The 27,160-nt window shown below is 37.7% G+C and overlaps 1 protein-coding gene across 2 annotated transcripts in view; it reads right to left on the minus strand.

Moving 5' to 3' along the window:
- The window catches only part of AATF (apoptosis antagonizing transcription factor), a 97,595-nt gene that overhangs the window by 39,160 nt on the left and 31,275 nt on the right, over nucleotides 1-27,160 (minus strand). For both annotated transcript variants that reach the window (XM_069481060.1, XM_069481059.1), the window contains exons 5-8: nucleotides 23,997-24,111; nucleotides 22,622-22,820; nucleotides 21,931-22,095; nucleotides 18,615-18,698 (exon numbers count right to left, since the gene is read on the minus strand). In XM_069481060.1, the coding sequence (XP_069337161.1) occupies nucleotides 18,615-18,698; nucleotides 21,931-22,095; nucleotides 22,622-22,820; nucleotides 23,997-24,111 (563 nt within the window). The remainder of the gene's footprint in view (nucleotides 1-18,614; nucleotides 18,699-21,930; nucleotides 22,096-22,621; nucleotides 22,821-23,996; nucleotides 24,112-27,160) is intronic.

Here is a 27,160-nt window from a genome sequence, read left to right on the forward strand (position 1 = left end):
CAGTTAAAAATGGCAGAATGAACACATTAGTTTATCTCTTCTCCCTTCTCAATCCCTCTAAAAGATAGTAGAGGAATAAATGTATTGACCCTCAAGAAAAAAGAGAAAGGGAGAGCTAATGAAAACATATTTTTTTTCTTTTTTCTTTTTTTTATTTCAGCTCATTATGGGGGTACAAAAGTTCAGGTTATATATATTGCCCATGCCCTCCCATCCCCCCCGAGTCTGAGCTTCAAGAGTGTACATTACCTAGACAGTGCACATCGCACTCATCATGTAGGTATGCACCCATCCCCTCCCCCCACCCCCATCCCCCCCAGTCAGAACTTCAAGCGTGTCCATTCCCCAGGCAGTGCGCATCGCACTCATCAAGTAGGTATACACCCATCCCTTCCACCCAGCCCCCACCTCTGTCCGATACCCAATTGGTGTTATTCCCAAATGTGCACTTAGGTGATGATCAGGGAAACCAGTTTGCTGGTGAGTACATGTGGTGCTTATTTTTCCATTCTTGGGATACTTCACTTAATAGAATGGGTTGCGACTCTCTCCAGCAACTCTTCCAAGACAGTACGGAGATGGAGGAGTAGAAGGAAGTTACTAGCTATGTGCCCAGAGGGAATACAGGTGAGGGTGGAGCAGATCAGGCCCACAGAATCCTCGTGAGGATCAGCTCTGAGTGGCAGTGACCATGAAAGGTGGGAGAAGGAGGAGAGGGCAGAACCATGTGGGCCTTCTCCATTATCCCCATTATCCCACACAGCCAAGTGACTAACCACCTTCACCACCTCCTCTCACAGGGAGAAAGAAATCGTATTCTTTGGAAAAACTGAACCACAGAAGCTCCAGAGTGGGGGATATCAGGCACAGAGGCTGGAATGAGGTACAAGGGAAAGCTCTATGCTGATCTCTGAAACCTTCCGTCCTCTCCCCCTACCCTACTTAAGGAATATTAACACCCAGTTGTATAATTTTCCAGGGAAGAAAACAGAGGAATAGAGGAATCTTTTCTAGAAAAACCGAATGGCTCTTGCCTCCTAAAAGTAAGATTTCCAAGTTGCTATGTTCTGAATGTGTCCCCTAAACCCATGTGTTGAAAACTTCATCCCCAATGCAACAGCATTGGGAGGTACAGCCTTTGGGAGGCGACTGAGTCATGCAGGCTCCACCTTCAAGAATGGGATTAGGTATCCTTCTAAAATGCTTCATAGAGGCAGTTTGTTCCTTTTGCTCTTCCACTTTCAGCCTTGTGAGGATACAGTGTTCCTCCCCACAGGAGAATTTAACATCAAGCTGCCATTGGAAGTGGAGACCAGCCCTCACCAGACAACCGAACCTGCCAGCACCTTGTTTTGGACTCCCCAGCCTCCAGAATTGTGAAAAAATAAATTTCTGTTCTTTATAAATTACTCAGTGTATGGTATTTTCTTAAAGCAGCACAAACAATTAGATACACAGAAAACAAAACAAACGAATACAAGTTCTGACATTTGAGGGTACTCTAACCAAGAGGTTAGTTCAAGCATCATTATATTTAAAGAAGCCAAAAAGTTCTACACATGTTTCAGAGATTCCAAATAAACTTTAATGCCTTACTCTTAAATATGAACAGTTAATTACCACCAACAGCTGAAGAAAACCTCAGGCATAGACCAAACAAACAGAAAACAGACACCCAAGGAAGCAATGCAGAGAACAAAAGAAACACTAAAAAAAGAAAGGAATTAAAAACTTAAATATCCCCAGAGAAGTGAGAGAAGATACATGTTGATAAGAACAGGATGCTGTGAGAAAAGACTAAAACAAGAAATTAAACTTGAAACAGCATTTTTTAAAAAAATTCAACAGAAGAACTAGAAGACAAATGTTTGAAAATCTCTCAGATATAAAACAAAAAGGAAGACCAGGCACACTGGCTCATGTCTGTAATCCTAACACTCTGGGAGGCCGAGGCGGGAAGATTGCTTGAGGTCAGGAGTTCAAGACCAGCCCGAGCAAGATCCCATCTCTACCAAAAATGGAAAAATTAGCCGGGCTTGGTGGTGCGTGCCTGTAGTCCCAGCTACTCGGGAGGCTGAGGCAGGGGGATCACTTGAGCCCAGGAGTTTGAGGCTGCAGTGAGCTATGACGACACCACTGCACTCTACTACCCAGGGCGACAGAGACTCTGTCTCAAAAAAAAAAAAATAAAGGAGAAAGATAACATCCCCTTGCTTATTTGTGAGATAAGAAAAAAAATGTAGGACAATATTAAAATAAAAGACAATCCAGGAAGACAAACATCTGACTAACAAACGTTGGAGAAAAAATTTTAAAGAAATAATTAATGAAAATTTCCCCAAATAAAAGAACAGGACAAGCCTGCAAAGACCTAGTACAATGAATTAAAAAAAGGGCCTTTCCCAAGAGACATCATCACAAAATGTAGAACATCAGAAGTAAAGAGAAAATCCTAAACAGAGAAAAATTAGGTCACATATAAAGAGGGTGACCGTATGTCCCAGTTTACCCAAGAGAGTCCTGGTTTACACTTGTCCTAATATTCTTGCAGGCTAGCACCTTAAGTGTCCCATTTTTGATAATTATATGGCCACCCTATATATTAAGAAATGAAAATCTAAATGGGAATAGATATCAACATTAGCAGATACAAAAGGACAGCAAAACAATGCCATCAAAATTCTGAGGAAAGTGACTTCCAAACTCAAATTCCACACACAGCCAAATTATTAACCAAGTACAATGAGAGTTATTAATACAGAAAGGCATATTCACATATGCAAGGACTCAATAATTTACTTTCTACACAGTCTTTCACAGGAAGATGTACTTCAGTAAATGAGTTCATGCAGCAAGAAAGAAAAAGACATAAGATTTTAGAAAACAGAGTTCTAACTCAAGAAAGATGCAAAGGCACATCTCAAGAATATAGGCAGCATGACCCAGAGAGCAACCATTCCAGAAAAGAAGAGTCCAGAGAGCTCTTGGAAGTATGAGGTCTCCAGGGAACTGAGAGTAAAAGGGAGGTGGGAAATGATAGGCTATTTTGTATATTCAAGGTATTTGGAGTATCCAGAAAAAAACTGCAATAGATACATAAGCAAATCAAAACAGGCATTATTAGCCCTGGGAAAAAACAACTTGTAAAAAAATGTAATCACAGCATATTTCTTCTTGCTATATAGTTTGGATGTTTTTCCCCAGAAACCTCATGTTGAAATTTGATCCCAATGTTGGAGGTGGGGTCTAACGGGAGGTATTTGGGTCATAAGGGTAGATCCCTCATGAATAGATTAATACTCTCCCCTGAGGTTGTTGGGGGAGTGAAGGAGTTCTCACTCTATTAGTTCCTATGAGTTGGTTATTAATAAAAAGAGCCTAGCACATCCCCCGCTCTTGCCATGTGATCTCTGCACATCCTGGCTCCCTTTTGCCCCTCTGCCATGAGAGGAAGCAGCCTGAGGCTTTCACCAGATGCCCAATCTTTCAGCCAGCAGAACTGTGAGTCAAATAAACCCTTTTTCTTTAAAAATTACCCAGTCTCAGGCATTCCTTTGTGGCAACACAAAATGGAGTAAGACACTTGTGAACAACATTTATTTGGTAACAGTAATGTAAACATTGACTTATAGCCATCCTAGTAAGTGTGACATGTTATCTCATTGTGGTTTTGATCTGCATTTCTCTGATGGCTAATGTAGAGCATCTTCCTATGCTTACTGTCCACTTATATATCTTCTATGGAGAAATGTCTATTCAGATCCTTTGCCCATTTTTATTTATCTTTCTATTATTGAGTTGTAAGAGTTCTTTATATATGTAGTCCAGGTTTTTCTTTTGTCATTTGTGTTTTTGATGTTGTACCTAAGAAACCATTGACTAACCCAAGGTCATGAAGATTTATTCCTTTTCCCCATTGAACTGTCTTGGCACCCCTGTTGAAAAACCAAGTAATTTTTAAAGCATTTGGTTATGTGGCCACATACTCCTTGGTTTTCTCAATTTGTGACCCAGAGTTATTGATTCCTTTCCAGGCCTCCATGGCTCATAGGTACAGATGCTTGAGATAGAAAAAGCTTGGGATAACCCTTTAACTAACTTACTTGGTCTAGGTAAACTGGGATTCCTCAAACTCCCTCACTGAGAGATATAAAAGTAGACTAACAAAGTTTGGGTTTACTCTTCTTTCTGCTTCTCCTCTCTCTCCCACAAGAATTGTTAGTGAAAATATACCTATTTCTGCTCTGTCTCCTGTTTTACCACATTTTTTTGTTCTCAGCTTCCCAGTCTTTCAAATTATCTCCAGAAGGAGTCACTTGCAATTTTTTAAACCATATTTGAAGTATACAAAAAATAAACTGCATATACTATAATTTCAAATAGTTGGGAAGGAATTATTCTACATGACTATAGTATAAAATTGGCATAAAATGACCCACTCCCTGTAGGTAACTATTTGTGTCCTTTCCACATGCCCACTCACTCTTCAACCAACTCTACCATCTAATATTTCTGCTTCCATTACTCTAAAGAAATAGCCCATGCTAAGGTCTCGAGTGCTATGTCTAATGGGCAACTGTCACTACTCAACCTATTAGACTTCTTAAAGCAGCAGGCAACACTGGACATTCTCATCTTCCTGAAACAATTCTTTCTCGGCAATTGTGAAGCATCTCTCTGGTTTTATTCCACATTCAGCCAGCCACTCTCAAGGCTTCAATGACCTAAGAGGCATCCCTGGAATTCCTCTGCCCTTGTACTAAACATCTAATCTATCTCCAAGTCTTACATTCACACATCTGTCCATTTTTCTCTATCTCCACTGCCTCTACCCTAGTTATAGGCTATTATCATCTTCCTTTATTCCTTAAGTACTTGAGTACACTGGGAAAACAATGAAGAATAAAACAGACACAGTCTCACCTGAGGCAGTATAATTTCGTTATATTTACTCTTCTCCCTCCTCATAGTCAGCGTACTATTTGCAAAATGCAAATGTGGGACATTTGTCAGGACACTGTCAGGCCCCTTGTCTACCTTTCTAACCTAACCTAATCTTTTGCCTCTGTGCTCCAGTTTCACCAAGCATCACTCTGTACCTGAAATGCCCCGTGCTCACTCCACCACTGAGCCCTGTTTTGCACCAGGCAGGCTTCTCTATCCACTTACCTGCTTACCTCATACTTCCTTCTCTGCCCACTGGTTAAATCTCAGCTTAATCATCTCTTCCTCAGGCAAACCTTTCTTAACCACACATTCCACACATACATAGTATGTCTTTGTTATACTTACTTTACATTTTATCTGGGAATTACCTGATTAAGTAACTCCTCCACTAGCTAACTATATACTTCACCAAGAACAGAGACTCTATCTGAATATGCTCACCATTCTACCCCTGCAAGGGCCCATCAAAGGAGCTCAATAAATATATACACAGAGAGGGAAAAACTATTTCTGGAGGAAAATACCAAAATTTTGTTTGCTCTATTATTCATACCTCCACACCTTTTCATTGTTTTTAAACAAAAGGAATCAATATACAATAATCCAAGGTACCACTCTCTACCTAGGCAGTAGAGGAACCTACCTATTTTTGTCATTTTGGGGGGGGAGGGGCGGGCATGTTTTTGTCATTATCAATAATACCTCTTTCCCAAACAATATTCTTCTTCTTACATGACTTACATAGGCCAGATGGCCTAAATAACAAACATATAGGATGGCCTATTTAACAAACCTGGATGATTTAAGTGAAAATTACCTTTTAAAAAACCATCCCAAGAGTACTTGAATTAAAAACAAAAATAAAAACCTATTTAATCCAGGGCCAGGCTTGGTGGTTTACGCCTGTAATCCCAGGACTTTGGGAGGCCAAGGAGGGAGGACAGTTTGACGCCAAGAGTTCAAGATCAGACTGGCAACAACATAGCGAGACCCATCTCTACAAAAAAAAAAAATTAAAAAGATTAGCATGGTGGCATGCGTCTATAGTCCTAGCTCCTCGGGAGGATCACTAGAGCCTAGAAGTTTGAGGATACAGTGAGCTATGATCAAATCACTGCACTCCAGCCTGGGCAACAGAGTGAGACTCCATCTCTTAAAAAAAAAAAAAAAAAAAAAAAAAAAAGACAGAGAACCCTAAAACTACTTAATCCAAATCAATTAAAATGCTTCTTATTCTTTTACTATTAAAATGATATAGATCTATCCTCCCTCTTGGGTCTCATTTCCCAAAGGAAAAACTTGGTTCTTCTCAGGAAGAGAAAAGGGTGAACAGATCTTTGGTGCTTCCTCTACCCTCCCTGCCCCCCCCACACACCATGACCTTTTCTGTAGTCTCTGAGTTGATCCTTTTGCCATAAGAAAGGTGCCTTGACATCCTTGTAAATAAAGGTCTGGATTAATTTCAGTTACAATGTTTTCATTTAAATATCTTTTATCTATGAAATGGGTTTGTCAAATACCAGTTGCAGGTTTCTATATCCCATTTTCTAAGATCTAATGCTTCTAGATAGGAGCTTTAATTTATATGAAGTGTGTGCTACATAATGCAACGTAACCACAAATACCTGCCAGAGTCTGATAAATCTGGGTTTTGAATTCCAGCTCTGCCCCTTACTAGCTGTGTAATCTGAAAGAAGTTTGACCTCTCTGGGACTCAGTTTCCCCATCTACGTAATTACACATCATAAAGTCGCTTTGGGAACTAAAAAGATGATAAAAGTAAAGCACTTAGGAAAATGTAAGTATTCAACAAATAGAAATATTGTCAATATCAGATAATACTAACAGATAATCCCTAAACCCCATTTGGGGCAAAAAATTCAACATCTTTCACAGCTAAATCACCATAACTGCTAATAATCAACAAGTACAATAATTCAATTTTCCTTTCTACTGATTTTCAAAAGTAGATGACAAGATGTGAAATGACAGAAAATCAGAGTGAAAGGATAAAAACATAAAAAGGATAGAAATTCACAAGAACAGTAAGTCAACACGTGAAAAGTATGCTATTGGTTATAGGACTTTTCCAAACTAGGCCATGATAAATTGAAGTAAACGTGATCCTCTCCCTTATCATTTATTTTATTTGAACTAACTGCTGTTTCCTTTCCATGACCTAAAACTTCCTCCAGCGTCCTCTGATCACACAATCCCTCTATCCAGAAGACCTCCCCCCAGTCTCAGCCTACCTGAAATCCTATCTATCCTTTGAAAGCCCCGATCAAATGCCATGTCCTCCTCCCTGGAGCTTCTCTAATTCCCCCAAACTATTATTAATTTCTCCCTCTTCTGAATTATGTAATGCACCCTCTCCAAGCATTCTGGCTGTTTATGCTTAAATCATCTCCTTTGCTTGACTATAAGCTTCTTGAGGGCAGGGGATAGGTCTGACTCAGATTCTCACCCCTCACTCCATGGAACTCCACCACTGCGTTACGTACAGTAATTATTCAATAATATTTCTAAAATGAAACAGTCAAGTAACAAATAGTCTTCTAGATTCTGTGAACAAGGATGAAAAATATCTAACTTTTGTAATGGCCAGTACAATTTTATAATAATAATAATACAGGAAAGAATGAAAGGAAATGAGGATGCATGAATTAAGTACAAGAAGCATCTTAACACTGAAGTTACAAAGAATCCACCTTCTATTACTAAAATAAGAGAACATATAGCTCGAGACTATCAGTGAAAAAGTCAGCCTAACTCTGCCTCACTGCCCTTGGTCTTTAAGGATTTGATTAGCTTTTCCACTCTTTGATTCAGTGTTGCATCATGTCTCCACTCCAGAGCTAGAGCTAAGGCCTGTGATTTGGAAGGAATGATAAATTCATTCACTGAATGAAGTAGTTCTGTTTTCTCAGCACAAGTCCTAAAATATTTCAAAGGCCATAATATTTCACTAAGCTTGGCCATTTGGGTTAAAATTTATTAGTCAACACAGAAAACTTTCTCATCAGACCCCATATATTCCATTAGGCATGATATACAGGGTCTCCCAATGTCTAATTATTAACTAGAAGTGTAAATAAATCACTATGAGCATTAGGCCCTGATGTGTGAAGACAGAGTAAGAATGAAGCAACTCGAATGCTAAAGAACTTCTTTTCATGAATCTGCTTTTCCTTTTTCCTACAAATAAAAAGAATTTTACAAGGACTACGTAACTATATTAAGCCATTCTTTCTAATCCATACCAAAAATAACAATGTACAGAGGGGGCTATTGTTTAGATTTTCCAAGAGTCTCCATTTCAAATATCCTGCCCCTTCGTCACTAGATGAATATCTCTGTGTGTACTTTTTTCTTTTTCTATTTATAATAAAGGTGGGGAGACGGGTTATATATCCTTTGGGACACCAGCTCAATTACCGACTATTTCTGGGCATTCTTTGGCAATATTTCTTTTAACAGAACCATACAATATATCATTTTTGTGTTAAAAGAATAAAGAGGAAGCCATTCTGAACTAGAGAAGATTCACAAGTAAGAGACCACAAGGGTAGTACCAACTTGTAAACTGTAATTATGTCCCTTAAGGACCAAAAGCCCAGCTGAAACAAATCTCTCCCTATCTTTCCAGCATTCAGATGCCAATAATTCTTCAGCCCCACCACAATCAATAACCCATTGATCATGCCACCTTTTCAACACCCCTCTTCCTTTCCTCATGTGCTCACTTCCCTTCTTACCCAGGTGGATGTGATTCCATGGTCCAACACGACAATCCCTCCTGAAATATTAATACAATACATCCTCAACTATCCTGCAGGCTGTCCCTTTGTCACACAGATCCACAATCTTTTGGGGATTCATCTATCTTGGAATTCACCATTATTAGTATTTTAGAAAGATAATACAGTACATATACCATAAATGCCTCAGAGGAATCTGGGGCAGCACCCTAAAGTCAAACACACAAAAAAATATATAAATATTCCCACTAAGTGGGATAATAAAGACTACAAATAGCTTCATAACCATTCAGATCAGGTATTTGCCACCACAACAGTTTGCCAAACTTACCAAAACATAAAACTATGAATTTTCAGAACTTTTTAATTTCAGAATTGCAGACAAGTGATTATGTACTTTCAGCAATGTTTGTAATTTTCATTGTACAAGTTTTTCATCTCCTTGGTTAAATTTATTACTAGGTATTTTATTCATTTGGATGCTACTATAAATGGAATTGTTTTCCTAATTTCCTTTTCAGATCACTCATTGCTGGTAAACAGAAACACAACTGATTTTTGTGTATTCATTTTGTATGCTGCAACTTTGCTGAATTTGTTTATTAGCTCCATTAGTTTTTGGTGGTTTCTTTGGTACTTTCTGTATATAGGATCATGTCAAATGCAAGTAAAAGATAGTTTTACTTCATCCTTTCCAATTTAGCTGTCTTTTGTTTCTTTTTCTTGCCTAATGCCCTGGCTAGAACCTCCAGTACAATGCTGAATAGAAATGGCAAGAGCAGACATTCTCATCTTATTCCTAATCTTAGGGGAAAGTATTCGGTCTTTGGCTATTGAGTATGATGTTACTTGTGGGTTTTCATAGATATTGTCTACCAGATGAGGAAGTTTCCTTCTATTCTTAGTTTGTTGAGTGTTTTTATCATGAAAATATGTTAAATGCTTTTGCTGTATTTACTGAGATGATCATGTGGTTTTTGCCCTTATTCTATTGATACGGTGTATTACATTAACTGATTTTTTATGTTAAACTAACCTTGCATTCCTGGGCTAAATCCCACTTGGTCATGGTAAATAATCCTGTTTATGTGTTGCTGGATTGAGTTTGCTAGTATTTCATATCAACATTCATAAGAAATATTGGTCTGTAATTTTCTTTCTTTGTGATGTTTTAGTCTCTTTATTAATATTTTAGTCTGGTTTTAGTATTAGGATGATACCAGATTCCCTCCTTCTTGAAACATTTTTTTTTTTTTACATGTAACCTGGAAAATCATTCTTTTATCCTATCTTACATCACTGGTTGCTCCTTCTTAATCACCTTTGCTGGCTCCTTCCCATCTCCCAAGCTTCTTATAAATGTTTGAATGTCCTAGGATGCAGGCTTAGAATCTCTTCTCCTTTTCTCTCTATCTTCATTCCCTAGGTAATACCATTTTGTCTCCTGGTATTACATACAATCTATATGCTGATGGCTCTCAATTTATACCTTCAGCCTAGACCTTCCCATGAACTCCAATATACATACATATAGAGAGAGAGAGAGAGAGAGAGAGAGAACTATAATACCTTCTCAACAACTCCACATGAATGTTGGCAGATGTATCACAAACTTAATAACTATTTTGAAATAAAAATTGTTATAGCAAACACAGGTCCATGGGGTAGGGAAGGGCAATATAACCAAAACTGAGTTCCTGATTTCTCCTCTAAACTATCTTCTCTCAGTTTTTTCCTATCTCAGTAAATAGCAACTTTCTCCTTCTAACTGTTCAGGCCAAAACCTTAAAATTCATCCTTGACTACTCTCTTTCCACATGCCACATACAATCCACCAACAAAACCTGTCAGCTCAACCTTCAACATAAACCTAGAATCTAACCACTTCTCCCTCCAAAACCACCCTAAACGAAGCTACAACCAATCTCTTGCCTGGATCATCACTAGAGTCTTTTAACTGGTCTTCCTTTGCCACCTTGCCCCCCATTCTCTAGTGTCTATTTTCAATACAGCCATCAGAGTGATCCTTTCAAAATATTAATCCAATCATGTTACTCCTCTGTTCAAGGCCCTCTAGTGGTTTCCCATCTCAGTCACAACAAAGTGATAGAGTGGCCTATAAGGTCCCATAGGATCTGGCCTCCCATCATCTCTGACCTCCTCTCCTATCACTCTCTTTCTGGCTACTACCCCCCAGGGATACTGGCTTCCTTGATGTTCCTGGAACATGCTAGCCTCTGCTTTGCCTCACAGCCTTTGCACTTGCCATCCACTTTGTCCCGGACACTCTCCCCCCAGATACCTACATGGCTCTGTCAGTCACTTCCCCAGCTCTCTGCTATCACCTTATCTCCTGAACATCCTAAATAAAAACAGTAAACATCACTTCTCTACCCTAGCATTTGCTTTCACCATACCCAGTTTTATCATTCTCTACTATGGTTGTCACAATGTATTTCCCTGTTTCATCCTACCTACCTAAGCCAGAATTGTTAGAGTAGGAGACTAGGAGACAGGGCTGAGACCTAATGCAGGGGCTTGAAGGCTGCGTGCAGGTGTTAAAGTAAACAACCCTTAAACAAAAGGGGCTGATAACCACAGGCAAGAACAGGCTTCAACTGGCTTGTCAGCTATCTCTGCTACCTTAAATTAACTTTGGCTAATTACAATATCATTTACATTGTGGTTTTAAAATTTCTCTGTCCTTAAAATCACCATGACAGTTCCAAGACAACCATATAAAATATGAAAATGTGAGGGAACTCAATGCTAGGAATTACTACTCAAATTCTTAGCAAAAGCTAATTGCTTGGCCTTGAATATTCATCCCCTCAATTCGGAAGACTATGAAAGATCTGAAACCACTACCTCTCAGGGCAGCTGCTCTTTTCGAGCCTGCCTGCTCTCCTCCCTGATAGTGTACTTTCACTTTCAATAAAGCTTTCATTTGCATGCCTTAAGTGATGAGTCCTGAAATCCTTTCCCTGAGGAACACCAAGAACTTGGAAAAACCTCCACTCGGAGGCTGGTAACAGAATGAATGCTCACAAGGGCAGGAACTGTGTTTCCTTCTAGCCTCTAACAGAGGCCCAAGAGAACTTTCTCTGATGATGGAAATGTTCTATATTTACATTGCCCAATACAGTAGCTATTAACACACGTGGCTACTTGCACTTGAAATATGACTAGAGTGACTGAGGAGCTAAACTTTATTTTATTCTATTTAAATCCATCAAAATTTAAACTTAAATAGCTATTATGTGGCTACTACACTGGACAGCACAGCCTAGAACAGTAGTTAATAAATATACAGTAGGTAACCCAAATGTTTGTTGAATGAATGAATGGAAGGAAAAAAGAAATCTGAAGGCTTCTCTGTAACTTTTTATTATCGAAATTTTCAAACATCCATAGAAGTAGACAATAGTAAAATGAACCCTCCTGTACCCGTCACCAACCTGAAGGCTCTTCTAACCTGAAATAAGTTTCCGTGGATACCAGTATCTCAATTTGGCTTCCAACAATGACTACATTCTTGGAAAAGAGGGAATTTATATTATCCAGAGTTATAGCAATACCATCTCTAAAGGCCTTTTATAAGTTATAGAGAAATTACTTTAGGAATTAGATCAGGTATATGTTGAGGGATAAACCCATAAGCTAATGAATGCTTGAGGTACACTTGTTACAAGAAAACACTAAAGAACTACATGCATGTTATTACATCAAGAACCCAACTGCTCTCTTGACCAATTATTTTCTTCATTTAAGTTTTAGTAAAGTCACACTCTCTTAATCTTGTGACTTCACAGAATTAGAGAAACCCTCACTCTTGTTAGATAACACAAATTCCTCAGGCAGGAATTTTTGTCTTCTTAGCCGTTATAAAACCAGCATCTGACATAATAAATGTTAACTGAATAAAGTTCATAATTGCATAAAAGTGATACACGTGAATTGTCAGAGCGCAAACAGATATAGGCACTAGATCTCCAATTTCCTAAACAGATATAGATTTGATAAGGAAATCTGCAAATGGATTTTCAAACTTGACCAATCAAAAGGCAATACAATATGCTAAAAAGAAAATCAAACTGAAGCAAGAACACTTGAGTTTCAATGTCCTAACTCACTAAGTGGGGTGATCTTATACCAGCCATGTACTTCCTCTGGGCTCCAATTTCCTCACTTGTAAAAAGAGTTTGGACTTGATGGTCCCAAAGATGCTATCCAACTTCAAAACAGTTATGTTCAATTCTAGATCCACAATATGCACACACATTTTTGAAGATGCCTATTAACTTCCCCTTTCCTTGCTAAATCATTTTCCCTACAAGTTACTTTAAAAGGAACAATACATTAAATATGATCTAATACATTAAATAAAGGAACATTTAATGTATTTAATGTATTAAATACATTAAATAAAGGAACAATACATTAAATATGATCTAATACAAAGACATCATGCCTACTTTAGTGAAGAAGTAGTGCTCCCCATTTCTTGAGGAGTGGGAAATTCTTCACTTGGGGCTACTAAAATACTGCTGGAATCCTCTGTTGAATTTACACTTAGACAGCTGACACTAGGCTTATTAGTATAAAAAAAAAAAAAAAGGCAATTTTGGCCACATGTTTGCCTAATAAACTCTCAGGGTACCATTTGTGTCTGAAAGTTTCTTCAATGGTTCTAAGCCAATTCTTTTCTCTTTCCTAGATGGCCCCACAAAAAGTACTGTTTTGAGACTTTGTGCTGAGGTTTTACCTTTGTTTAAATCAAGTAGTAGTACTAACGTCATGCTCCAATGATGTTTAAAGCAAGAAAACCAAAGAAATGTGGGTTGGTTGTGTGCACCTTACCTTTACACTATTGTTTGATAAAATGTCTGGAACTTGCATTTATTACAAAATGTGGCATTTGGGCTCCTGTTCTGTGTAGCCTCCACAATTGTGAGCCCAAGCTAGCAATCAAATGCCAATACTGCTGTCATATTTGGGTCTAAACACTGACAAGTATATAACTACAGCACTGCCAGCAAAAAGTGTCTTAAGAAGGCGGCACAGAAACCATCATGTAGCTCAAATAACGTCCTTACAAATGGTACAGAAAATAATCTTTTATTTATTAAAACTGGAATCTAATTGGACATTGGTATTTAGTTTGGTTTTTTTTTAAACACCATTAGTATGACCCCCCAAAATGAACTGAGTATTCCATGCAATAGCTTCAATCATAATTTCAATTTTAAAATTTATGTATTTCGTACGTATGTTCTCTCTAAATTCACCATAAAGGTCTATGTGTAGTAAGTTTCATCAACCTTTTAAGAAACACTATCCAGATCTCAAATAATAGCAACAATTTTAAAGCAAAACCAAGAACAAAATACTACTCTGAACAGAATGCATCTATTTTCTAATAACTCATTAATAGTAGTAAGTTCAAATCAAATTTTAAAATGTGTTATTAACCATCAACTGAACCACTGGAAAGATATATGCCAACAGAAAGAATACTGTATTGCCATTAACATAGGGTAGCTTGAGACATCTCTTATTCACACTAAGATCTAAATGCACACGATTAAAGCCACCACATCAACTGTCCATATTAATCACTCAACAACTTAATTAAAGTAAACAATCTTGTCAGATAGTTTGCCTCTTCTCTATTTCTCAACATTATCGACTTTTAATAGTTCACTGAATTAGTAATTACTTGCTTATGGCATTATCAACTGTCTTAGATACAAAAGTCCAGCATGTGGCAAGGTCAGTTATAGACATGTACTGATGGCAAATGAAAGGAGAAATTTAACCCATCAAAGTGGTCATGAAAAGAGCAAAACCTATTACGCCTTTCTCTAGACACTCCTGGCTAGATTCAAAGTGACAGAACAAACCAGATCAAAACTAAACAGAACTAGAAGCAACATACAAAATTCTAATGAACCTTTAGAAATCGAGGTATTGATCCGTCAACATCTAAGCTCAATTAGTCCTTTCAGAACAAAATATTCCATGAAGTGACAAGAAACTAGTTTGAGGTCTGGGATATGAAAAGAATAAAACGAGCCACTTTATATAACCTATTGCTAGATGCAGTCATATCAGAATGTGGGGATCTTGTGAGGATTAAATACACATGTGTGTCAAGCACCTATCAACTTAGTCCAGGAGCTGGCAAGTTAACTCACATCCAGCAAATGTTGGTCCTTCCCCAATTCTTTAAGAACTCAAACTTATCAAGTCAAAGATCATCTGACAGTTTCAAAAAGCAAAACAAAAGAAAAACCTTAAATGGTAATACAGACAACACATCTTCAAAGAACTTAATGTTATAAAGTAGCAGATAGGATCATGAAAATGAAAAATAGATACTGAAAACATTTCTGAATGGCTCATCCTTCATGGTCATTTACAACCTTCATGTTTTGTGAAAATTGTCTTTCGGAATGAGCTTTGACAAGAAATAGGCCAAATGCAAACTAATTCCATTTGGAAGCAAAACCCTGCAAAGCTTTTCTGTAGCAGGTGAACAGTTGCTCTCATAAAACCTTCACCACTGGCTATACTTCAAGCTTTCAGCAATTCTAGTTTCCAAACAAACCAGTAGCAAAACTATAAAGCTAATTTTTTCATTAGAATTGTTAAATAACAGGAGTTCAATAAATCATTTGCCTTCTAAGGGAAAAAAATTACTTTCTAACACATAATATTTCTTTTGGTTCTAAGAAAATGAAGTTTATTTATTTACAAACTGAAAACTGTATAGTGAAATATTTTTATGGCTCAAGAATAAAATATTTAACAAATAAAGGTATGGAAAGAACAAGGCGTTGTCTAAGAAGTCTTGAGATCAAGTATCACTGGTGCCACTTACCATATGACTTTCAAGAAGTCACCTAACTTCTCAGGTACTTAATTTCTTATAAGGTTCTTTTCTGCTCTAAAAATGATGACATTATATACGATATCTGATAGTGTCTTCAATGCCCCCCATACATAGGTATGTATGTATACACACACACATATACATACATACATGTACCTTTATTAAATAATACAAAGTTGTAGTAACTTAAGACACATTAAGAAACAAAGAATGAGAGCGAGAATTAGTGTGTGGGGGGGGTAGCCGGGGTAGTGTTCTGACCCCACATATCATTCCCAGTATTTAGGGCATTTACACAGCCTCGAGACACCTGAATTAACCAAGTAAGCCTTTAAACCCTTACAATCAAACATTAAAATTCAATGTGGCTATAATCTCTTCCTTACAAAACATGGGACCCAAAGAGTCTGGCTTCAAGTATGGTTTTAAAAAAAGGGGTGGGGGAGGGAATCTACTATATTCACCACCCAGCTCTTCCATACGACCACATTAAAAAGAAAAAAAAAACATAAATGAAAACTCACAGGCCCATTGTAATACATTGTACCACTTCTGAATGCAACACTTAGCTCAGGCTTACTACCCTGACAAATAAAGGAAAGCACTTTATGAAGCCAATTTAATTGGGAGGTGACAGAAAACATACAGCCATTTTCTTTAGCCTTATCATTGAATTGGCTTCAGCTCCAATCTCTGGCAAATCCCACTCAACAGAAGAAATTAACCAGGTCAGCAGAACAGGTGCTACCTTGTGTCTGTCAAGGGCCTGGCATCACCACAATTACTTGCACACAATGAAGCAGTAATCTTTACAGATCATCTCTCCCAAGAAGTATACTGGGGAGGGGGAGGAAAGCTGAAGTGAGCGGGGAGTAGGAAGAAGAAGGGGAATAGGAAGCAAAGAGAAAAGGCAAGAAAAGAAAATGAATGTGCAGCTGCCTTGCAGCTCAGCAGATGTCGGGATGTGATGTACGAGGCTAGGATAAGCTGTCGTAGCCTGCTGCCAAAGAGGGGTAAGTGATTAAAGCCTGCACAGTTCTAAGCACCATATTTAGAATCTGCGGGGTTTCAAGACTTGCACCCATTCCTTGCTGTGCTGCCAGATGTTGGCAACTGGTCCAGTTCCTACTGACTGTGCATGGATGGCAGCAGTTGGTACAGCAGCAAAGCAATCTGGAATGCTTCCGGAGATGCTGTACATTAACAAGTGTCACCCATCATTCACCTTTACAGAAGGCTGAAACAACTCCAATTTGCTGCCACTTCCCTCTTGGGAAACAGCCAAGATAAAGTTGCGCCTGGCAGCCCCATTTGTTTCACTCAGGTGTTTCAGCTGCCTTGCTGACCTCTATTAGTTTAAGTTTTAATTTAGATTAACCCCACCACCCCAATTAACCAGCAAGGGGAAAAGCTAAGATGTGACTAGTCATAACTCTGAAATCAGAATTTATCGAAGTTAAAATTATTAATTGGGATGAAGGGCCAATCAAGTAAGGCTATTTCTTTTTAAACAGAGCTTCAGGCAAAAAAAGAAAAAAAATCTTTCAGACTAAGGATTGCCAATAGAAATAACTTCTCCCCAGTAATTTCAGTTTATTTTATTAAGCCTATTTAATTTATGATACACTTTCCATCGAACAATGTACACTTCAATTAATGAGGACTGGAACATTTTTGATCGTCTCCCATGATCTCACACAATTATACAGCATTAATATCCCACATCAGGTACTTCCTTAGACACTCCAGAACAAAATAGAGTTCCCTACTCTTCTGACAAATAGATATAATAAGAGAAGAAAAGGAAAAAAGAATCAGGACCCTTGACAAGGAACACTTGAGACCACACCAATCCTCTTTCCTATACCCTCTCATCATTACTTTCTTTTTTATCATTACCTTTAAGACTCATTTATGGCAATAATTTTATCAAACATTACAGAATGAATAAAAAAATTAATAGAAAGTCTTTCTTTTTAGGGCAAAACCCCAATATAGAATCACTTATTCTGGCTTTACATGTAATTTTCCTAAGAAGTTCCTTCCTTCATATCCATATGCATAGTACAGCCATCACTGTTAATCTTTCAACAAGCAGTTGCAAAATGTTTGGCAAAAATTAACACACTAAAAATTCTACAGAGAAAAACATTATCTTGATAAACAATGGCTCACGTAAAACTGGTGTATCACCGCTGAACAGCATCCTCGATTCTCCACTAAGCTAGAAAGGGTACAGCCTAAAGCATATTTCATTAAGAAATATAACTTATCAAGAGACCCAGGAATACAGGAAGTTATTTTAGTTCTTTAGAATAGCCCAAATGTTTAGCCTACATTAAGAGTCTCCAGCATCATTAAAAAGAGCAGCACGTCAACAGATAGTAATGTCAGGAAAAGAACTGGGGGACGTTTGTGAAGACATATTGAGAACTGGACCATATTTCAAATTCTACCAATTCTTTCTGTCTTCAAAGCACTATACTATTATTATAATCAACAGCAGCAGACACTCTGAGTACATACTTAACTGATTTGAGCAGGCACAAAAAGACATTAAAAACAAAAGGCTTAGTAATAATAGAACCAGAAGTGCAATTCAAGAACTCTGGGATCCCAGACTTCCAGCTCCATGTTCCACTCTAATAGTAATGGGACAAGAAACTTAACAACCTACAAAAAGTCCTCCATTATCAAAAACAGCTGAGAAAGAACAAACCACCTGACTCAAAGAATCTGAAATTATTTTACAGATAACTTATACTCAAGCAACAACCAACAAAGTAGCTGTAGCTGCTTTCATTTCAAACGGAAAATATATAACAGAAGAAAAGCAACAAATCCTGAATCACACAGTAAGTTAATTTTGAATGTAGGAGTTCTAACTCACTGTCTGACTCTTACTCTTCCAAAATAAGCTACCTTTGTTGTTCACAGAATTTTATCGTTTGTTTTAAAATACTAAAACCTGATTTGTAACAAAAGAGAATTAAAAAAAAAAAAAATCAGACCTGATGGTAAAAGTCATCATCATCAAAGATTTCTTCATCCAAGTCCTTCAGGTGAGCATTGGCAGCGGCTTGAGGAAGGATCTCCTGTATCATCGAGGAATAAGGAAAGAGGGAATCCCAATGAGGTTATCAAAGAAACATAGCTACTGTGTAAATAAGATGTGTAATAGTCAAAGCACTGTTTTCCTTAAAATATAAAAAGCTCTTAAAATTAAAAAACAAAACAGTCCAATAGAAAAATAGGCAAAAATATTAACAGTGGACAAAAAAAAAAAACCCCACAAATAATTATATGGAAATGTTTAACCTCATTCTAATAAAATACATGCAAACTAAAATGAGAAGATAAAATTTTTCACCTCTAAGACTGGCAACACAGTACCAGAGAACATAGCTGGAGGGACTGGAAATTAATGTAGCCTTTTTAGAGGCAATTTGGCAACATCTATCAGGATTTAGTATATTTTCTGTAACATTTACACATCAAGAAATCTATCCAGGCCGGGCGCGGTGGCTCACGCCTGTAATCCTAGCACTCTGGGAGGCCGAGGCGGGTGGATTGCTCAAGGTCAGGAGTTCGAGACCAACCTGAGCGAGACCCCGTCTCTACTAAAAATAGAAAGACATTATATGGACAACTAAAAATCTATATAGAAAAAATTAGCCGGGCATAGTGGCGCATGCCTGTAGTCCCAGCTACTCGGGAGGCTGAGGCAGTAGGATCGCTTAAGCCGAGGAGTCTGAGGTTGCTGTGAGCTAAGCTGACGCCACGGCACTCACTCTAGCCTGGGCAACAAAGTGAGACTCTGTCTCAACAAAAAAAAAAAAAAAAAAAAAAAAAAAAAAAAAAAAGAAATCTATCCATATGTTCACAAAAACACACAACTTGTAGCACTGTTTCTAAAACTAGAAACAACATAAATATTCATTGTTTGAATAAATTACAGTACACATCCATATCATTAAGAAAAATGAAATAGATCTCTATGTAATGATATGGAAAAAGTGTCTAGGATACATTCCATTTTTAAAGTTGTGAGATTTCTGGCTGGGCATGGTGGCTCATGCCTGTAATCCTAGCACTCTGGGAGGCCGAGGCAGGAGGATTGCTTGAGGTCAGGAGTTGAAACCAGCCTGAGCAAGAGCAAGACCCTGTAGAGCCTGTCTCTACAAAAAACGGAAAACTTAGCTGGCTGTTGTGGCATGCTTCTGTAGTCCCAGCTACCTAGAGGGCTGAGGCAGGAGGATAGCTTGAGCCCAGGAGTTCGAGGTTGCAGTGAGCTAGGATGACACCACTGCACTCTAGCCAGGGCAACAGAGCAAGACTCTGTCTCAACAACAACAAAAAAATATAAATATAAAAAAAGAATAAAAGCTGTGAGATATTTTTTTTTTTTTTTTTTGAGACAGACTCTCGCTCTGTTGCCTGGGCTGGAGTGCCATGGCGTCAGCCTAGCTCACTGCAACCTCAAACTCCTGGGCTTAAGCAATCCTTCTGCCTCAGCCTCCCGAGTAGCTGGGACTACAGGCATGCACCACCATGCCCGGCTAATTTTTTCTATATATATTTTTAGCTGTCCAGATAATTTCTTTCTATTTTTAGTAGAGACAGGGTCTCGCTCTTGCTCAGGCTGGTCTCAAACCCCTGAACTCAAACGATCCACCTGCCTCGGCCTCCCAAGTGCTAGGATTACAGGCGTGAGCCACCGTGCCCGGCCGAGATTTTTATATATAGTTGCAATATTTTATATATTTATACACATGTTTATCCCATTTAGTAAAAACACAATCATATTTATATATCTACAGATATATGAATTTAAAAGACCCAAACACGACTGCAAATTAATGCAACCTCTGTGGAAAAGAATTTGGAGATACTTCAAAGAGCTACAAGTAGAACTACCATTTTATCTAGCAATAGCACTATTAGGCATCTACCCAAAGGAACAAAAGTTATTCTGTAATAAAGACATCTGCCCTTGAATGTTTATGGCAGCACAATTCACTACAGCAAGGATGTGGAAACAACCCAACTGCCCGTCAATCCATGAGTGGATTAATAAAATATGGTATATGTATACAATGGAATACTACTCAACCATAAAAAACAATGGTGATCTAGCACTTCTTATATTTTCCTGGGTAGAGCTTGGGCCCATCCTCCAAAGTGAGGTATTACAAGAATGGAAAAATAGGCTCCACATGTACTCACCATCAAACTGGCACTGACTGATCAACACTAAGGTGCTCACACAGTAGTAATATTCTTTGGGGGTAAGAGGATTGGGGGTGCGTAAACTCACAACTAATGGAAGTGGTGAGCACTGAGGGAGGGAAGGGCACATCTCAAATCATGGTTGGGATGTGACAAAGTCATAACATGTAACCAAAATGTTTGTATCCCCATAATTTCCTGGGGGAAAAAAAAAAGACCCAAATGCTTGAAGCTTGTTACAACTTTTTTTTTTTTTAAAGAGACAGGGTCTCATTCTGTTGCCCAGGCTGGAGCGTAGAGGTGCAATCATAGCTCACTGTAACCTCGAACTCCTGGGCTCAAGCGATCCTCCCCACTCAGCCTTCCAAGTAGCTGGGATTTACAGGGGCATGCCACCACACCCATCTATTTTTTTTTTTTTTTTTTTTTTTTGGTAGAGCCTGAGTCTGGCTATGTTGCCCAGAGGTCTCAAACTCCTAGCCTCAAGCAATCCTCCTACCTTAGCCTCTCAAAGGGATAGAATTACGGTGTGAGCCACCGTGCCTGGCCTTGTTACAACTATTAATATTAACATGGTTAAATCTGAGGAGTTGAATTTTTCGAGTAGGGAGAAATTTTTCATTTTCATTTTTTATGAACTTAAAAGTATTAAGCATATATTTCTCCTATAATTAAAAAAATTTAAATGTTTCCTTTAAACAAAATAATTTGAATATTCCGCTTTTGGGTCCTTTTCTAGAATACCTAAATGGCAAACGTTAAGCCTAAAAAGTATACACTTACTTCAATACTGACATTTCCATAGAAATAGCTCTAAAACTGAATTTTAAAAATTGGATTCACAATGCTTCCATTACCAGAATCCTGTATCAAACTCAGAATTAAGAGGAGATGACATACAAAAGTTAATAGTAGCCCCATTTTTAAAAACTTCCTCCTCCCACATACTCTTAGTTTCTCAACAATCCAGTAAAACAGTGCTGTTTTCTTTTCTTTCACTTAATTTCTTACACCAACAGGTAACACTTACAAGTTTTTCAGTTAGTTAGCCTCATAGAAACTTTTCCCCAAAATCACCCTGCATCACAGAGTTCTTACCGGTTCTCCGGGCAAGCTTTCTGGGACAGGCTGGGCTGCTGGCTCAGGTTTGCCAAGAACTCGGTAGATAGAGCGCTTGGTCTGTGTCCTTCGAAGTAATCTTTCTTTGTCCATTAGAATATGATCAATCTGAGTCAAGATTGAGCGTTCAAAGGCACCAAAACCCTGCAACAACATTAACAAGTGTCAGATAATGCAGAAAATCCGTGCTGAAGGCAGCTACATTGGTTTCTCTATCTTTCTGTGTCGGCAGAGAAATAGACAATTGTCTTTTCAGAAGAGATTTTCTGTTAAGGACTGAGTTTGTGAATGGCTATCACTGTTCTCAGAAAAAAAAAAAATTGGTCTCAAGCAGGTTATATCACTTTTCTATGCCCAGAGATTAACTTCTGCTACTTTAATAATTATTGTTTTAAAATCCATTTCTTTAAAGTATTTTGTATTTTCAGCACTTGAACACTACAAGGCCTCAATTTCAAGAATAAAACATTCTTTCTAATAAAGTTAAAATCCCAAATCTGAATGGTATTATATAAACCCCAGTGGCAGAAGTTCAGTACATTTTGCTACAGAAATGACTCATTACCATTACTTTGTAACAACATCCATTCAAACAAGCTGTAGTTACAATGCTTTTAGGTCCACACAACCTATCTTACACACACACACACACACACACACACACACTTGCCTTCCCCAGTTTTCCAGAAGCCAGCTTGGTTTTATCGTGCCACTTCTGAAGCGTGCGGTTCCTGTAGGCTGTAAAGTCAGCAAAGCGCTTTGCCATGAAGCTGGGGTACTCATCCACCTCCAGCTTCCTCTTTGGCAGGACCCTTCTCTGCTGCTGCTTCTCTTTTACTGGCTCATCATCCTCACTAGAAATCTCTTCACTAGAAAACCAATAAGAACACTAAGTCTGGTGTAAATAAACATTACTTAAATAAATTAGGTTCACATGAAGCAGAGAATGTTTACGCCTTACTTGTTCTGTCTACATTCAAAATATCACCAAAGATAAGATGGCTTCTTTTTTTGTTTGAAAAGAATGTTCACGAGATCAATCAAAACTCATGTAACTTTTCAAATAAATGTAAAAATAACTGGTTTCAAAACATTTTTTAAAAGGTAAGCAAGCCATAAAAATAAATGAAGTTGTAAAAGCATTATTAGAAATGTGTATGAACCAGGCCTGTCCTATTACACGAGGGTCTTTAAAAATTAAACATATAATCATATTTCTATGACCTTAATCCTCAAATCAATAAGGGAAACGTCTCTCTGTAACCAACTGTTCAGGAAAGATGAGTAATATTAGTTGAACCAAACAGAAGAGAAGTGGAATGTGAAGAAAACTTAAAGGGGTAGGCAAAAGAATCAGCACTAAGCTGTGATGCTGTATATGCAACTGCCATGAGAATGTAACATGACTTCCAACTATATAGCCAGTCGCACTCAATAGATTACTGACCCCAATACATCGATAAATGTGAGCTTCCTTCTTGTCCTTCCAATTAGTTCAGTCAGTCCAAAAAAATGAAACAGAGAACAAGCCCAAGGGAAAAAAGCAAGCAGGTACCACATACAGCAGGTGTGAAGCGGGGGGAGGGGGACCTTCATCGAATAATTTCAGAAAAGAAAAAGAGCTATTTTGCTGTTGTTTTCTGAAATTTTTCCGTCTTTCAAAATAACAGCTTCTTCTCTCCTTGAGAAGGAGATGGTTGTGACCAGTGATTCCACGGTATGGACACAAAGTGTTTCATAAACATTAATTTCATAAAAATGTGCTTTTATCTGCTAATTCCAATAGATCTAAAGAGAAGCCAAGTCTTTTGCCTAAGCCCACAAAGTGAACTAGGTTCAACTAAATATAAAAATCCAAAATCTAATTCCAAATTTATGTGCCATCCTGACTACGAGTTAAATATAAGGGGCTCTTTCTTTCTATTTTACTAACATTAAGCCTGGAATCTACCTGGAAAGAACTTTGGCTTTCTCTTTCATAAATGTGAAGAAACTATCCAAAATGAAAAGAAATAAACAACTCCATAGTTCCATTCTCTCCTTACCTTCCTGCTTTGGGCTTTGTCCCATCTACTAGGTATCTAGTGTCTGGATATTGGAAAAGCAACTCTTCCTGAAGATCTACCAATGACCTCAACAATGCTTTAAGTGCCTTGTGACCTGGGAAATAAAGCACAAGGAAAGGACAATTAGTTATCGACAATACTCTAAAGCAGGTGATGCCTAGAACTCATGACTCCCGAGCACTTCTGGCTGGTGGGGATAAAAGCGGGAGGTGCAGGGTACCCGGGGACTGAAAAACTCTCTGAAATATAGAATTCCCCAATTGGAAATAATAACAGTGCCTACCTCATCAGACTGTTGTGACGAACAAGTAAGATCATACGTGTAAGATGCTTAGAAAAGTGCGAACAGTAGGAGTTCAATAAATTGTCAGTTCTTAAATGTATTAAGTGTGTCAAACTCCTTTATAACCATTAACTTGTTCTGTTGGTGTTAAGTTTTTGGGGTATCGTCCTACAGCTTATCCACTGACCTCTTGGCTTATCCCAGTATCAATCAGCTGCTTAAGCAATTCCTCTTCTCTGAAAGAGCACGACTGAGTCCCGGGATCCTTGCCACCACACCTGCCCCTCTCCCAGCAGATCTCATGTCTCTGGTTTGAGCTGCCACACCATTCACCCAATCTCTCAGCACATATTCTTATGGAAAGTTCCCGTTCACGTATGAAAACCCACATTAATGGCTTTTTATTTGCAGTCCAGAATTGTATACTAAAAATGTGTACATCTTGGGAATGATCACATGTAAAAACAAAAATTAAAAAAAATTGCACATCAAGAACATGCATGTGTATAACATATCCGTTCAGGATTAAGTATATAGTCTATGGCTAAAAACTTTCAGAATAAAAACTGGTTCTTCTGGGAACTGAACTCTTACCTTCTCTATCAGAATAATCCTATTAAAGAGGCTAACTAGACACTGATAATCACCATTTGTTTGTTGAAAGCACTCCAAACACCTTCCTAATACCAAACTTTCACATTTCCAGCAATTGCCAGAAAATCTTCACATGGATGCCCCGTCACTAAACTAATTCAAACATACCATGTCAGAAACAGAACTTTTTCTTCCTTTATGATACTTCTCCCTTGTCTGAGTTTCTCTGCTCTGTTTAATGTGTTTTCACAAGAGATCACTGACATTTGGTGCTCTTACATCTAATTGGTTGCTAAATCCTGTATTTTCCATTGTAGTATCACTAATAACTGTCCATTTATTTCTGGCCATGCTTCTACCACTCCTTCCCTCTTTCCCTTACATAACTGTAATCTTCTCACAAGCATCCCTATTTCCATTCAGCTACCCCAAATTCGTTTTTATTTTACCTTCCATACAAACTTCAGCCCACACAAATTTAGGTTGAATGATTTTATAGGTCTTATTTTATCTGTCTTTTCTGCTTCTGCCTCTACCTGCCCAGCATGAGCAGCCTTCTCACTATTTTACATCCCAACCTGCTTCATCAATGGGATACCAACCTGTGAGTTAGACAAGTTCTCCATATATTTTATACTACAGTGTTCTATTTCAACACATACAAGGTGAAAAACTAACCTACCTGAGAAGGTCTTCTCAGACTTGTCAGAAGGAACTCAATGACCCAACAACTACTCTCTATTCCTTCAAATAATCTCTATATAAAACTATAAAAATACAACTTCCTTATTTAAAATAAGATCCTCGATCACATCTTTTCTAAATTCTATACTCTAATCCTTTTGTAATCAATGCATTATCATGCCACTGGGAGGATTTATAATATATAAATATTACCTGACAAAATCCAAAATACCTTGTGTTCCAAACCAAGGTTCTCAATCTGTTGCTCTCAATCTTAAGAAAAAGAAGAAAACCCAAACTTTCCATCAAATATGGAGATAAAAGTTTATTCTCATAAGAAAAAAGTCAATACAGAATTATTCTTCTGTCAGCTTTTGGGAAATGGATTAAGTTAAGATGAAAAGTAAGCAAGAAAAAAAGAATAAAGACAATTTTAAAGGCGAGAATTATTCAGTCTAAATGTGCCAAGTATATAAGTAGAACAATGCAAAATTATGTAAACACATGGAAAACTTTTAAAGAAATGAGGAAAGCAAAGAATACAGATAACTACAGATACTGTTACCACAAACGATCATCTGTTAAAAGAGCTGAGAATTGTAAACAGATATCCCATAGGTTATGAAAGTGTACGCTGTAGCAAGAAAATAGGAAAAACACTAACACCTGGAAGGGAGCCCATGAAAATACAGAAAGCTCATCTCATTCAAATGTTATGTTAAGTATTAACCAGTTTTTACCTTCTTTTCTAGAAATGGCTATATCTTAAGAAACAGATCCTATGTTTTCCAAAGTGAAACAACAAATCAATTTCACATCTGCAAAGTAGCTTTAAAAATTTTCCCAGACTGAACCTTGAAAGTATTAGGCTAAGTGAAACAAGCCAGTTAGGGAAGGAAAAATATTCTGTAATTCCACCCAAATATGAAGTAGTTAAAACAGTCAAATTCATAAACAAAGAAAGTAGAACAGTGGTTAGTTCCCAGAGGCTGGGAAGAAGGGGAATGGGAAATTACTGTTTAATGGGTACAGAGTTTCCGTTTGGGATGATGAAAAAGTTCTGGAGGTAGATGGTGGTAATGGTTATGTAACAGTGTAAATGTCCTTAATGACAATGAACTATATACACTTAAAATGGTTAAAATGGTAAGCTTTATGTCACGCATATTTTACCATAACTTTAAAGTAATATTTTTTAAAAATCCCAAGACCAGTGTATAATAAAAAAAAAAATCCTACTATCCCAGTCATCTCTGTATAGAAAAACATCATCTATAATCCTTCAAACTCACCTTGTTAAAGAAGAACAGGAAAAAAAAATGGAATATTATTCAGACTTAAAAAGGAGATTCTGATACATGCTACAACATGGATGGGACTTGAGGATATTATGCTGAGTAAAATAAGCTAATCAGAAAAAGACAAATACTGTATGATTCCATTTACATGAAGTCCAAATCATAGAGCAGAAAGAAGAATGGTGGTTACCAGGAACTAGAGAGAGAGGAAAATGGGGAGGTATTGCTTAATGGGTAAAGAGTTTCAGTTTTGTAACTGAAAAAGTTATGCAGACTGGTTGTAC

This window comes from Eulemur rufifrons, chromosome 9 (assembly GCF_041146395.1).
Source record: "Eulemur rufifrons isolate Redbay chromosome 9, OSU_ERuf_1, whole genome shotgun sequence".
NCBI lineage: Eukaryota > Metazoa > Chordata > Mammalia > Primates > Lemuridae > Eulemur > Eulemur rufifrons.